Below are 14,939 nucleotides of genomic sequence, written 5' to 3'. Positions count from 1 at the left end.
CTCTCTCCAAAAAAAATGACCCCTTTATTCAGCTTTCTCCGAAACAGATGTGGAGTTGCAGGAATAGGAAGAGGTAACCTCGAATCCCTCGGACCCCTGCCTTTTTAGACAATTGAATGCATATAGCCAACGACTGGCACCAGCGAGCAAGGCAGCTGCAGCACGTTCCAAATATTGCTCTATTTAAAGCATCCCAAGGCTCACAAGAACAACTGCAGAGGCAAACCTTAGAACTCGCCAATAAAACCAGCGGAGGGAGGAATGGCAGAACCAGGTAAGATGCACAGTTAAATGCGAGTGTAGCAATGTATTCTTAAAATTTATAAATCTGAGCAACATAACGTGAAAATACTCAGCTATTTGTATTCTCGTATGATACGCTATATATTTTACTTTTCAGTAAGAAAGTGTCATCATTTTAAAAGCTAATTCTATGAACAGCAGTGAGTTTAAAGTAGCTTGGGTTCCTCCCATATTTCTGAATCCTACCGGTTTTGTTTTCTTCAGGTTTTTTGTGGTTGTGATTTTAAGTTGACTAACATAATAAACGGAACTGTGTAAAATGCGTTATGTTTGACAGTGTTTTAAATATACTGAGTGTATAGCTGAAATCTGAGTGTAATGCTAGGTGAACATATAATAATTTAGATTTTAACTCCACAAAGCCCAAGTGGCAGAGCAACATGAAATTTTAATAATGACCTTTTCATTATAAGCACATTTCCACTTTCTCCAAGGAGAAAAGGTATTTTATAAAAATGCATTTTATATTCATTGTCATTTTCTGTTTACTTCACTGTAAGAGGTTTGGATGGTGAAACGACTATAAGTTTAAATATGGTGTTAGCTGTGCACACAGTTATTCAGGTAGTACTTTTCCTTGTAAAAGTAACTTTTAATATAGCTTTCTTCATAGCTATATTAAAAGTTTTTAAAGACTTTTATCTCCCTTGTTTTTGCACCATTACTACTGGTATCTAAGAAGGGTAGTGGAATTCTACTAAACTCAGAGACAACAGGATACCAAATGCTGTTTCTTAATTTTAGTTTTTCATTGATATCCACAGAAATTAGACTGATACTGGTATTCCACTAGGAATTAGTGCTTAACCATATTTTGCATTGGTAGGGGGTGTATTGTTATTTGTGTTTAAATATATTTTTTAAAACAGTGTTTAAACATATTTAAAAAAAAAAAAAGAAAAAAGACAATGTGCCATAATCATTCCGACGGACCAGGCTGCACCAGCCCCAGCCCCTGCGCGGGGAGGCACTGGGAGTCGCAACGCCGGGGCAGCTGGGCTCGGCTGCCTCCCGCCCGGTCCCGGCACGCCCTGCGCAGGGGGACAAACGCCTGCCCGGGGACGTCAGGGAGCAGATGGGAAATGGTTGGGCACCTTGCTGAAATGAGTAACTGCAGGGTTCGCATGGTTTTTAAATATGAAGCTGGCAAATGCCATCAACACGAAAGCCTGTTCACGTCAGTTCTGTGGTTAAATTAGATTTCGGAGCACTGCAGTCTCTATTGGCAGCGCGTAAGGAACATGGAAAGACTTGTCGGTCGGGGCTGGCAGCTGGGAGACATGCAGGAGACACGGTCCTCTGGGCACGCCCGCCCGTTCCCTCCCAGCCTGCTGGGCAGTGGGGTGTTCAAACCGCCGTCCCCGTGACGGGGTAGCGGTTTGGTTGTGGGTGTGCAGTGGAGCCTATATGAGATCAAAGACAAAGAAAACTTAAGTGAAATTCTGAGGCATTTTGGAGTAGGGAACATAAGACTGCGAGTTTGAGCTTGACAGGCTCGGGCAGGGAAACATTCCCTTCTTCACCTGCCAAGCCTTTGCCTGTTTTTCCACCTGGTATCTCGGGGTGCCCTTGTCAGGGCAGTCGGGCCCAGACACTTCAGGGGCGAAGGCAGTTCAGTGAGGCCACAGGCATCATTTTTCTCACGGTAGCTGGTAGGAGTTTTGGCCAACTACAGACGGCAAAACCAAGCCAACTTATGGTTCTGGATAAAAGGTAAACCCCAGAAAAAAAGAAGATAGCAATCAGATGAAGTTTATCAGTGTATTTAGGCTGTATTTAGCTTGGAAGCCTGTGCTGCCGTATCCCGTAGTTGAGGGATCCTCAGCTTCACTGTGGCACTTGGGCATCCTGCAGTGGACAATTCCCAGGGCTTCCGACCTGCGGGAGCGCAGAGCTCGGGAGTCTGTTGATCACATGCAGAGGAACCCAGCTGTAGCACAGCAAAATGCTGTGTGTTTGCTGCGCCGACCAGCCTCTCTCTATTTTGAGATAAATTCATGTTTGAAGTAGAGAAAAATTACTATAATGGGGAAAAAAGAAAGTAATTTGTAGCTAGAACGCCAGTTTACATACACAGGTCACAGTAAGATTCCTTTATTCTCGCTGCCATCCAGAATTGGCCTTTTGATTTCAGCAGGCTCTGGCTCAAACCCCAGCAGCCAGGGTTTGTTTCCGTGGTCTGTTTGAAAGCAATGCTTGTGACTGCGCTAGCCCACACGTCTCTCATTATTCTGCTTTCATGCACGTTCATTTAAATGGTGATTATAATGAAACCTCATGTTTTAGGGTTTTAGCTGGCCACCTGCAGGTGTCAGTAAAGATTTCCTTCTTTCCAAAACGCGTTGCTCAGAAGTATTCTGTTCCTCTGCGGCTAGTCCCTTCCCGCTCCATCTCCACCTCAGGCTGGAAAGCAGACAAGGCCGATGCTCTCTTTCTGGCTGTTGGTGCGCACAGCCTTGCTCCATGGCGAGTGTAATACTGATTCTCAGGTTTAGACTCAGGATAGTTTTCCCTTGGTCCAAGTATTGGGACCCTGGAGTTTGTCACCTTCTTCTGAGGCCTTGCGAATGGGTTCCCTGCTCGGACGTCTCGCCCGCCAAGCCCGAGCCTTGTGCATATCTCACACTTCAGTCTCTCCTGCTCGCGGTATAAAATACAGTCTTCCAGGCAGTTGCTTTACTCTAACTCAAGTCTTGGGGTATCTGTCCTGTGGCATATAGGAGATCAGAGCAAATGACCTCATGGTCATTTCTGTTCGTAAACTATGAAACACAAGTACTCACAATGGCTCCCATGAAACTCTATCCCTCGGAGCCAGCTGCTTGTTGCCTCATGACAAATGCTGGGCACAGCATTCCCGCTGATCCATCGGGACTTGCCTGCCTCTCTTATCTTACATCACAAGACACCGTATCCAGTAGAGACAATGACAGCTCGGCAGAGCCCTGTCAAAACTCTTCCACGTACCCCAGCAGGACCCAGCCCTTTATGTGTAACAGGACCTTTAGAAAAAATGGCAAGTAAAGAGAAATGATTCCCAACAGATGTAGCTTTACCTTACAAAGTGTCAAAGGAATAACAGTCTTTAAATGAAACAGGTAAGGAACTCCCCTGTGGCAAAAGGACGCCCAGTTTCAGAGCAGGATTTTATCTTTTTGCTGTGTGGTTGCTTATCCGTTTTATATTTTTATGGCAGGACATGCAGATTTTCCATCTATGTGTTCTCTCTTTCCCTCTCGGTAGATACACCATGCAATATCATGGTGAGACACATTTGTGTTGTGCATAGCTTTGAAAGAGCAATGTGGAAAACGTTAAATTATTGAGCATCCCTCTAAAGTCTGTCTGCTTGATCTGAACTGTGTAAGGTGTTGTGAATAGTTTTACATTATTTATTAATCCCTTCAAAAACCTGGAAATCTTTTAACTGCTGAAAGATGCGCTTTAAAATGTTGTAATATATTGGTAAGTAATATCATCTCGGAGGTTGATACACTGCTTTCTGGCAAGCTTCTGCTATTTGCAGGAAACGGATAGAAGGGTCTTTGAAATTCTGATGCTGTACAGAAACGTATTTATGTAAAGCGCTAGTCCTGCTTTCGGTGTGCTCCCTGTAGAACCGTCACCTGCATTGGACTCCACATCTCCATGTAATTTTCAGCTTGTTCTAGTACCAGTGGGCAATGCAGGCAAGATGGCACATTTTTGTGCCTGGCCCAACTCAGCCAGGCAGGTGGTACATTCACATTGGAAATTCTTACATTATTTTCTTACTTGAAAGCGGGGAACACCCCTGCGGTAGATAATTACCATCAACCTTTGCTACCCCGTATTGCTGTAGTGACAGGATAGGAGAGGGCTACGTCGGGCACCGTGCACAGAAAGCACAGAGATGAGCTGAGACCCTGACGCACAGCCGCTGGCAAACATCCCTTTGGGGTGTGGGACTCGTACAGCATCCCCTCCTTGCAGCCCCAGGCACGTTACTCTGAAATGGGTGCCATGTTAAATAATCACTGTATTTTTGATTTACTGTTGCCAACCTAATGAGACTTCTAGAAGGTGATGTACGCACCAGGGATTGAATCCTGAATCTGCTGGGACAGCTTCTATCGATAAAATCCAGTACAGATGTTCTCCTGATGACCTATGGAGACCAAGGACAGAACCGTGCTTGTCTCCTCCCTGTGCCCTGCTTCTTTTGGAAGTGCTAAGCTTTGTACCTATCTGATTGCAGAGACCATAGCGTGGAAATCTCTTTGGGCTTTTGCTATGTATTCTCATTAGAAGGCCTGCCAAGATATGGTGACTCCATGCTAAAAATAGCAATCATAGATAATGTGGCCCAAGCTCACAGGTATCTTTTTGCTCTGTGATAATTGTGGTTTTCACATGTTTAATTTCGTGAATTCAGCATCAATGTAATGTGGCCTTTCTGAAAAAGATAATCTTTTCTCTTTCAGCCCAACTCCCGCTTTCACGTCTCGTCGTACCTATACTCCTTGCAGTTGGCTGGATAGTGGGTTGCGCGCTAATGGTTTACATTGTCTTCTCTTGATGGAAGTGAGTGACTTGTACGGTATCATATACCATCCATGCTTTCTTTGGTTTGCACTGCCACCTTTTAAAATGTAATTTTCTTTGTTTTACAGGACAGAAGAATTTACAATTATGTTGATTAGAAGAACCTGGAAGTTAAATTGAAATTTCTAATGCCTACAACATGTATAAAATGAGTTACTTTAATATCAATACTGTAAACATGGTGTACACTTTTATCCACAACAAAAGTTTGAAATATTAGAGCATTAGGAAGAATCATCAAACCAATTTCCCAGTTTTCAAATGGTTTGTAATTGAGTGAGTAGTTTTTGGAGTCCAGTGGTAGGTCGGATACCTGTTCTGCACCCTGCTTTGTTGTCGCCACCTCAAATTTAAGCAGTTTTGGAAACAGTATTCCCACAGCTAGTGATGCAATGGGGGACAAAAAAAGTGAGTTAAGCTCATTTGTGAGTTGTGCCAAGCTGGGGAAGAAGTATCTCAATGTGTTTGGGAAAGTTTCAAGAGAGTTAAGACAATTTTTAAAGTTTTGTAGTAAAAAATAAATTATTAAATTTAAAACATTGTGGTGGTATGCTCTCCCTGTCCCAAGATCTGAAGTGTTAGTGTCTAAATAAATTTGCTGAAATTACATTAACTTCCTTTTTTAAAAAAGCGGAGTCATACAAACATACTAACACATAAATCAAAAAAAGTCCTTTAGAAATTGAAAGGCAGACAGGGACAGTTACCTGGAAGCAATGCATCCTAAAATGTATGACTTGGACTTTCTGAATCCTAAAACATTTGGGTTTTATTTAATAGTATGTAGATAAATACCAAATTAACTGCTGGTCTCTTCTGTTTACAGGATGTTCAGGGCCCAATTTTGTGTTTTTCCATTAGCAACCAATCCAATTCTTGTCAAATTAAATGTCACTGGACTTGGTGGGCACTGAACTGGATCGAGACCATGTGGCATTCCAGCCCGCTTTTCTGGCATGCCAGCAGCCCCCCTCTGCTGGCACCAGCCAGAGTGCAACCCAGGGAGACTGGAGAACAAAGCTAGAATTCAAAATGAAACTAACTAACTAGTCTGGAAAAAATGCAATGCAATAGGTGAAAATTCGATTTCTACACCTTGCAGGAACTGTTAAAAAGCACAGAGGACAGGGAACTGCTGGCTGGATAGCAATTTTCAGAAAAGAGCCTGGGAGTTGCCGTGTGTTACAACCTGAATTCAGGTCAGCAATGTCCTAACGGTGGTGTGAAAAGCGAAACATTGTCCTGGGACAAATACCAGAAAAATGGCCCGAGAGATGCATGAAATCAACCCCTGCTCTACCAGCAACGGTAAGGCCTCCCCAGCCTGCTGCAGTTGGCTTGGGCACCACAGGAACCAGCTGTGGGGCGATGGGCAGGAGGAGGAGAGCTCTCGGGGGAGAGCAACAAGAGGGAACTGAGGTTTGTAACGTTTAACCAGTGAGAAAATGAGCACGCTGGAGTGGTTCAGCCTAGAAAGGAGCAGACTGAAAAAAATGTAAATCTTGAATATATCAGACTTTTTGAAAGAGGAAGGGAATAATCTCTCCTTGGTGATACACAGGGCAAGAAGTAATGAAGAACTAGCAAGTGAGATTCAGGCTGTCCTTATGGTAAAGGCACAGAAGTACTGGAAGAAATTTTTAGGCATAATAATCAATATTATTGTTGATTACTAGACGCCTTTGGGAACAGATGGACAAGCATTCCTCAGGCATGCTGCAGTACAGGTGATCCTGCCCTGGTGCCTGAGGGCAACTATTTGACATCTCCTCGTGCAAATGTCTCCGTGACTGTAAGTACTCCCATGACATTCTGCGGGACTGTTTGCAGAGAATAATAGAATTGTCTAGGTTGGAAAAAACGTTTAAGATCATCAAGTCCAACTGTTAACCCAGCACTGCCGAGTCCACCACTAAACCATGTCCCTAAGTGCCACATCTGCACGTCTTTTAAATACCTCCAGGGATGGTGACTCCACCACTTCCCTGGGCAGCCTGTTCCAATGCTTGACAACCCTTACAGTGAAGAAATATTTCCTAATATCCAGTCTAAACCTCTCCTGGCGCAACTTGAGGCCATTTCCTCTCATCCTATTGCTTGTTACTTGGGAGAAGAGACAGAACCAACTGATGGTAACAGCAGCCCAGTACTACTTCCAACATTAGGCTTTGTGGCATATAAGGAAAAAACATTTTAATGCTGGCTGCAGCATCAGGAAAACTCTGTATAACATAGGAGATGAGCTGCAGATCATGCATGCGGTGCGTAGGTAAAGCTGTGCAAAGAAAGGCAGCAGTGCTTAGAGCAACGAGACTGACCAGGGAGGCTAATGTTCAAATGAATGCATTGCACGTCAGTTGTCTCCATCAAACCATGTACTACGTAGCAAGCAGAAAGGGCTGAGCCTTCCGTCACATGTTTAATTCTTTAACTTCATATGTTCTTAAAACCTCCTAGATGTTTCCTGAGTCATTAAGAGGAGGAAGAGGCAAGGTTTCTTTAGTTTGATCCAAGGGGCGGGTGGGCCAATTCTCGGAATTTCCCAGTTTTCGTGCTCTACTGTCAGCGTGCTCACATGCAGCTGCTGAGGCAGTTCAGGCTCACCTATCAAACAAGGGCAGAAGCCGAGAGGATCGCAGGCCTTTAGGTGAGGTAGGCTGTACCACACAAGCACTGGCAGGTATGGCATGACATACCAAAACGTACTATACTAAACTGTTTGCTTTGCAGTCATCTGAAGATACTGTAGTGTTGCCTGAATCAGCCTTGGTACGGTATTCTTATGCCTTTCTTTAGAAACTTGGCCTTATCTGACACATTGCTGAACATCAAACTTTTTAAATAGCTGCTACCAGCTAAGGAACTTCAAACTTTTTAGAAACAGGCAAGAGTTAATTTCTTGTGAGGCCTGGGGATTTATTTTTAGCCTTATTATGGGGAAAATTTCTTGGAATCTATTGTTATGAAACAGAAACATGTATGTCCTTCAAAAAGAAAACATCAGACTTATTAAGGTTGGGAGGTCTGCTGTATGGCATAGCATGTCTAGAATTGTGGCTCAGACTCACTGTGGCCTCCTGATTATCTTGCGCTAGGGGTTTTGCCTTTTTTAATTATAATTGGAGATAATTGTATTCACCCGCTAGATAACGCGCCTTGAGACCTTCCAGTGACCTGGTCATTTAAATCAGAAATGATCATCAGCTAATCTGAGCCACTGCATTTTCACAGACAGCTTTGACCCTTTGTGCTCAAAGATTTTTATACTGTAATGTTTCAGTGCTCAGAAGACTAAATCATTAATAATTCAATCCCCAGTTAAAGTAGAGAACTGATTGTGGGAGGCATGTCTTGAAGATCCTAGCAAGATGTATGTTTAAGGGAATGTGAAAAAAATCTTAATAACCCTTGATGGGGTTAGATAAAGAAACTATTTTTTTTTACTCCTGCTCACGCAATTTGTATAATTTTGAGAACGTGAGGAAGGCACATCAATCAGACATCCTGTCTCCATCTGTGGTCAGTGTCTGTTACCCTTTCAGAAGGGAAAAAATGCAGAAATATATTTGGGCACAGTGCAACCATGAAAATTCCTTTGCAACTCCAGCAGCTCTTAGCAGAAGCGCTGAAGTGTGACATTCAGTTTTGGGAATTGTCCTAACACCAAGTTACTTCGCCTGTGAATGAACCCAGGGCAAAGGGGCAATCCTGTTTCATCAAATGTCCTAAAAGAGGGGATGAACCCTGGGGTCTCTTGGAGAGCTGGAGATTCCCAGTCTCTGTGGCAGCTGCTGCTTCCATGCGAGGACCTCCAGCATCACCAACTGTCTTCTAGCCACCTCCAGATGAGAACATCTATTCTAACTCACTCGTACACGTAGACTGTGCAAGCTAAGAGGCTAGTTTAAGCATATACTTAAGCAGATACCTTATCTCATTTTAAGGACCAATACCTCATTTTCTAAGACTGAGACCATCCAGACTGGTACTAGCTCTGACTGTCCAAACTCTGGACAACAGGGACGCTCTTGAAGATAGAGGTAGGTGCACATGTAGTTCAATTCTCTGGAGTTTTTTTTAAATCTCCCAGAAAACCCTGTGCTGAGAAATTAAGTGATGGCCATTATATGAAGTCCCAGTCTGTGTCTTGTCTTACGAGCTCATTCTTCCCTCTCCGAGCAGACAAAGCAAATAGGGAGTTTCTTGTCCTGCACAACTTGTCAGCTGTATCTGGTTTGCATTACACCAGCAGCGCAATACAGAGCCAGCAGCAGCTCTCCCGCAGCTGCCTCGCAGCGTTGATCTGGGCTCTGACGCGTGCAGCTGCAGCGCGCCCCACGGACGGCACCGCATGGGTGGGCGTGCGAGCTGCCCGGCCACGGCCTCTGCCAGGACAAGGAGGCACAGGGTGACTTCATAGTGGCCACTTACGTATTTTTACATTTCAGGTTATTTACCAGGCACTGGCAAAAATAGTTCTGAAAGATCCAGTTGACCCAAGCAGCTTTTTAAAGTGTCTAACGACATTCGGCATCAAATGTTTCAAATGAAAATATTACAGAGCTAAGATATAAACATTACAATATGTTTTAGCTTTACCTAATTTTTGAGAGCAGAAAGATCTGATTTGGCAGAGCAAAACAAAATAACTTTCTAGGTTGGCTTCAGTAGTGTCAAGCTGACTTGCTATATACAAAGGAAAAGAAGCTCCTGCCAGTTTTGTAGAGTAATAAAAAGAGGATTATTCCAAGAAAAGATGCATCCCACACGCTGTTTAAAGTCCACTGACCACTCTGCAAAGTGGCCTTTTGCAACCACCTTCAGGACAACCCACTCTGGTGTCTTTTCATAATGAAACTACATAATGCACTGCTGAAGCTTCCCACGCTTGCAGGGGTGTATTGGGTAACAAAAGGCTTGGGGGTTTTTTTTCTTCTTGAAAAATAAAACGAGTGTCTGGGTGCTAAGTTTTTTCTCTCCAATGGAGAGATGCTAGTGATTTAGGAGAAGAAGAAAACATGCACATTCAGATTTCTTCAAAAATTCAGGTGCGTTGCTATCAAAGCGTGGCGATAGCTTCCGTTTTTCTGTCACCGTGCCAGTATGTAGAGCATTTGCGTTATGATGCTGCAGAGGACTCTGGCTTCATTACTGTATAATGCCACTGAGGTCTGAAGAGCTGTATTGCATCACCTGAGATCCAGTTCTCGAGCAAAGGTGGCCTGCACGCGTTCAGGGGGGGCACCTTTTTCAAGCCCCCTTTTAATTTCTGTTGTTTCCTGCGAGATAGGATGATGTTTCCTGTGATCTAAGATGATTTTTACTGATTATTATTCATCTTTTTATTTACAAAAGCTAAGTGGGAACATTTGGGTTCCTATTGCTCCAGAGAATGGCTGCCAAGTTTGCACCACAGCCTCTGCTTGGCTTTCCCTGTTACCCACTGAACAGCTACTTCCATAAGTTGATCAGGGATGAGTCTCTATCCGTCTGTCCTGGGGTGCTGCACGTGGCTTCCTGGTAACTGTTCCAGTCTCTTGTTTATGTTCTTTTAATGCTTGTAATCCAGTTTAAGGGTATTGGTATACACAGGAGCATAACCGTGTTCCTCGCCACTGCGTACGGTGTGGAGCCGTTGTGAGAAAGCCTGCCCATAGACCAGAGTTTATCTTAAGGAGACCTTTCCACTCCAGACCTAAGCCAAAGTCAGTGGCTCCAGGGCACTTTGCCCACCTCTTGTGTCTCTTCTGCCCCGAAGGCTAACACCAGCACAGAGAGCTGTTTAACCTGCTCCTCGCCAGCTCCTTGCTCTTACCCCTGCTGGCTCCAGGCCTAGCTTAGCTGTGCCTTTCACACCAGGGTTTAACTGTAGCAGTAGCTGTGGGCCCTGGCCTAGCCCCATTAGTAAAGACAGACCCCTTTCCCCAGCAGTGTTAATGGAGGCTGCTTCCTTCCTCTTCATCTTCTCTCCGTTAAAGTGGAAATTGAAAAACACACAGTCGGTCCTGCCCGCTCCTCTCCGATACGGCAAGCCCGAATCCAGGATCTCCCAGGAGGCTCCCTGGGCCTGCCCAACCGCAGTCCCGGAGGGCGTGCACAGCCCTCTGGGCTCACGCCCTGAACAGCCTCCCTCCGTGCCCTGCTGCTGGGTGGGAGGACAGCCGCCTGCTCACCCCGGCGTGGCGGCTGCGGGGAGACAGCCGGGAGGGGACCCTCCCAGGAAAGGAGGCAGGCTGTGGCGCTGCTGCCGCTTTCAGGTGTGCTGGGGCACCCGGGAACCTTCTGGAAGGGGGTGGAGCTGTGGAGGAGCACTGAGGGGTGGGGCCAGGGAACCTTCTGGAAGGGGGTGGAGCTGTGGAGGGGCACTGAGGGGTGGGGCCAGGGAACCTTCTGGAAGGGGGTGGAGCTGTGGAGGAGCACTGAGGGGTGGGGCCAGGGAACCTTCTGGAAGGGGGTGCAGCTGTGGAGGAGCACTGAGGGGTGGGGCCAGGGAACCTTCTGGAAGGGGGTGGAGCTGTGGCAGGGCACTGAGGGGTGGGGCCAGGGGAACCTTCTGGAAGGGGGTGGAGCTGTGGAGGAGCACTGAGGGGTGGAGCCAGGGAACCTTCTGGAAGGGGGTGGAGCTGTGGAGGGGCACCGAGGGGCGGGGCCTGGCAGGGGTGTTCAGTGGCCCCGGGCAGGGGCGGGGCTGATGGCATGGTGGGGCTGAGGTGGGGCTTGTCACCTGCCTGCCCTCCCTTTCTCTCTCCCCGGCAGCCCAGGCATCGCAGGAGCAGCCTGGGATGCAGCTGTAGCTGCAGCACCTCGCCGCGGAGCGGGAGCCCGCCCAGGCTTGCCTTGAAGCTGCCTCTGGGACGTGTTTCAGCGAGGGCTGGGTGGCCCAGGTGGGTGAGGCGGTGACATGCTGGCTCAGACCGCCCGAAGCCCTGTTTAACCCGCGGCAGAGATGGGGCCACCACAGGTAGGAGCAGCGCTGGTGCTGTGTTAATGCCGGATGTAGCTGGCTGACTCCTTAACCCTGTCTTGCAACAGGAGTGCATCAGATCTGTGGGGCATGAAACTCAAATACTTCTAAGTACAACCGTAATGGTATTTCTTCCTGTCTGTGGAAATCCAGGCCTAACTTGGATCCTAAGTTTGCAGACCCATTCCTGGCTCCCATCTGAGAGTGGAGTGGAGGCTTTGCAGCCTTGTTCCTTTACTAGGGATAGTAGCACGTGATTAATTACATTTGGTTTTAAAAATACTTTTCTTGTACAAAGCTGCAGAGAATATTGGTTCCTGTGTGAAAATAGAGGGCTTACAAGTTTTTCCCTTTTTGTGAGGGGCTTGTTTCTGTTCAAAGCAAACATTCCAAGTTAGGCAGCAAGATAGCGTTCGTTTGTTGCAGTTTTTGCTTATTGACATTTAAGAATTGACCCTGGGGAATCAGTGCTCTGTTCAGGTCAATTGATTTGCAGGGCGTTATTGTCTTCACCAGCTGTAGGAGCTGGAGGTGAATCTGTCCTCGCACTGATGAGGTTGAAGGGGCTGACCGCTGTGTGCAGCTGCATGGGCGTATCCCAGAGTGGGTGCTTCGTATTGCCGGTAGCCACCAGCGGGTCAGACTTAACAGCGGTCTCTTGCTCTTAACATCCGTGGGGGATCTGAGTGTGGTGAGGAAGCAGCACTTACCAGAGAGGAGGATGAAGGACCCCTCTGAGGGGTGGGGCCCATCCGTCATCTCCAACCATCTCTCCAAAGTCCTTAGTCTGTTCCCTTTGTCTAGGAAGAGGGTTGCGGCTCCTCGCTCATTTGCAGAGAGGTCAGCTTGTACCCATTTGCAGTCACAGCACGTTGATTAATATGCATCACTGTGTAACATTTTTACAGCAGCAGTGCTATGAGACCTTCCAGATCGCAGCCTCTTGAGCCTGGTGCTATGCAAGGAAGTGTAGCCAGCGGCTGTTTCGGTGCCGGTGATTTATGAGTTGAGGTGTAATGACAGGCTAGAGGGCAAATAATAGGGTTCGTACCTATGATAGCCTTTTCTGTTGTTACTTATGAAGTTGTATGATTTCATTAATGATTGTAACCCCTTGTATATCCAGGTAGCTGTGGTCATTGGACATAGTCTTAACAGGATGAAGAGTTACTCTGCCGATATTATGTGCCTCAAGTTGAACTATTTAAAACTGATTTAATAGCTTATTGATTTAATAATCAAATGGTAGCTACTGTATGAGTATCTTATTCTGGGTGGTAATGAAGGGAGAAGGTCACCAGAGAAGCTCAGTACTTGGATGACATCCCCTCCTGGAGAGCAACAGTAAACTAGAAGTAGGAACATAGGGCTGACAAAGACAGCTGGGTTTACTGAGTCCAGTCCTGAAAGCTGTCCTCAACAAAGGTAGGAAGTTTGTCTTGTAAACAGGTGAAAACGTTTTGGTGAGTCTGTAGCCTTCTGTAGTTGCATCTGGTTGAAGATGCATGGGACAACTGGTTTACTTAGGGAAGAGCCTGGGAGTTACTGCCGGCTTCCTCACTGACACAAGCTCTTCCATAACAGCAGCTGTGAGTTATGCTTTCTGCCATCCATTTTGTCTGGGTTACCATAGCTCATCGTGGTGATTAATGATTTTGCCTCACTTCATTGCCTCGTGGCTGGACTACAGGCACGTAATTCACGTGGGCATGAAGCCCAGCCCGTAAGAAAGTCCAGCCTAGTGTAGGAGGTCTCAACACCAGCAGGACAACTGTCTTCTGCTCCTACGTTAGCTTCTCATAAAATACCAAATCAAGTTACCAGTGTTAGTCCTTATGTTCAAGGCTCTAAATGAAACCGTACCAGAATATCTAAACAAATCTAGATGAAAAATATAATTGACAAACCTATTTTTGAAGCTCTGTGTAACTACCAGAAGGTGACCTGTGCAGGAGGAGGATCTTTCTCAGGCCCTGGTTCAACTCTGGATCAAATTCTGACTTCTAAGGTCCAACAGAAAGCATATCATACAATTTTCTATGTGCACGTGAATATATATAGTAATGCTTGTGTATAGCTAAATGAAAGTGGATGCTGTATTGCACGTCCGCTATTGTAGTGAGGAGAACAATAGCAAGCTTATTCTCGTTTAGTATTCTGCTGGTGTATCGTGGTCGCGATACAAGACTTGGAATAGGTATGGGATGTTTGGTAGCAATCAAGTGGAAACAGGTCAGAGTCTTCTCAGATAATTTTAAAACTTCATCAGTAAAATCCCCATATAAGGCATGAAGCCTTAGAACAATAAAATGGGCTACTTAGTAGCCTTAAATGTGTAATCTCACAAAGGATTATTCCAAATTATTATTTTCTTGTTTTCTGTTGGTTCCATTAGTGTAATATCCAATTGCTACGTGAAGGTCTGCATGGACAGTGGAGAACATACTGAATGGCACTGTTGTTGCCATCAGTGTAAAACAGCAGCTGTGAAGGGGAAGTCTGAATAGTGTCAGCATGAGAAATTTTGTCCCAGATGTACAATTGATAGATTCTGCTATGTTCGTAAGATTTTGGATGGTACCTGTAAAGGCTCTAAGGGGGTTGTGTTGTTTGGCAGTCAGCGCACATATTCCTTTCCTGGATACAGGAAACAGTTCCTTTACCAGAGGTAATCACATTTGGTGCGAAGTGTACTAAATGTTTGTCATTACATAGCAGAGTCCCAGGCAACACAACAGCCAGCTGAGCCCGCGTGAGGGAATGAAAGTAATTTCATAAAAGAGGAGGCGAGTAGGACTCCAGGGCACAGATCCAGCCTTCTGCCCGTTACTGAGTCTGAGAGGCTGCTCTCAGCTCATTAGGACTCACTTCTGTTAAACACTGATTTTATGAGGAATTTTTTTTTTCTGTCTTGAGTCACCACCATCACTTCCTCCCATATTTGGTTCTGGTATCTCGATGTGTGATGTGACGAGAACAGCTTGAGTTAATGCAGACCAAAGGAGACGTTGAGACACGTGGAATCTGAATAATTTGGGAAAAATCTGCCTGCTGTCAAAACTCAGTATGGTTTTTTTTTATGATCATT

General features: G+C 45.7%; 1 protein-coding gene across 1 annotated transcript; it reads left to right on the top strand.

The window, feature by feature from the left end:
• The first annotated feature begins 239 nt into the window (after nt 1-239).
• STRIT1 (small transmembrane regulator of ion transport 1) lies at nt 240-4,861 on the top strand. The gene is made up of 2 exons (XM_075507378.1): nt 240-274; nt 4,767-4,861. Exons 1-2 carry the CDS (start codon nt 262-264, stop codon nt 4,859-4,861), a joined length of 108 nt encoding a protein of 35 aa, XP_075363493.1. The 5' UTR covers nt 240-261.
• The last annotated feature ends 10,078 nt before the right edge of the window (nt 4,862-14,939 follow it).

The sequence above is a fragment of the Mycteria americana genome, chromosome 7 (genome assembly GCF_035582795.1).
Source record: "Mycteria americana isolate JAX WOST 10 ecotype Jacksonville Zoo and Gardens chromosome 7, USCA_MyAme_1.0, whole genome shotgun sequence".
Classification (NCBI taxonomy): Eukaryota; Metazoa; Chordata; class Aves; order Ciconiiformes; family Ciconiidae; genus Mycteria; species Mycteria americana.
This window is presented reverse-complemented; position numbering and strand designations above follow the sequence as displayed.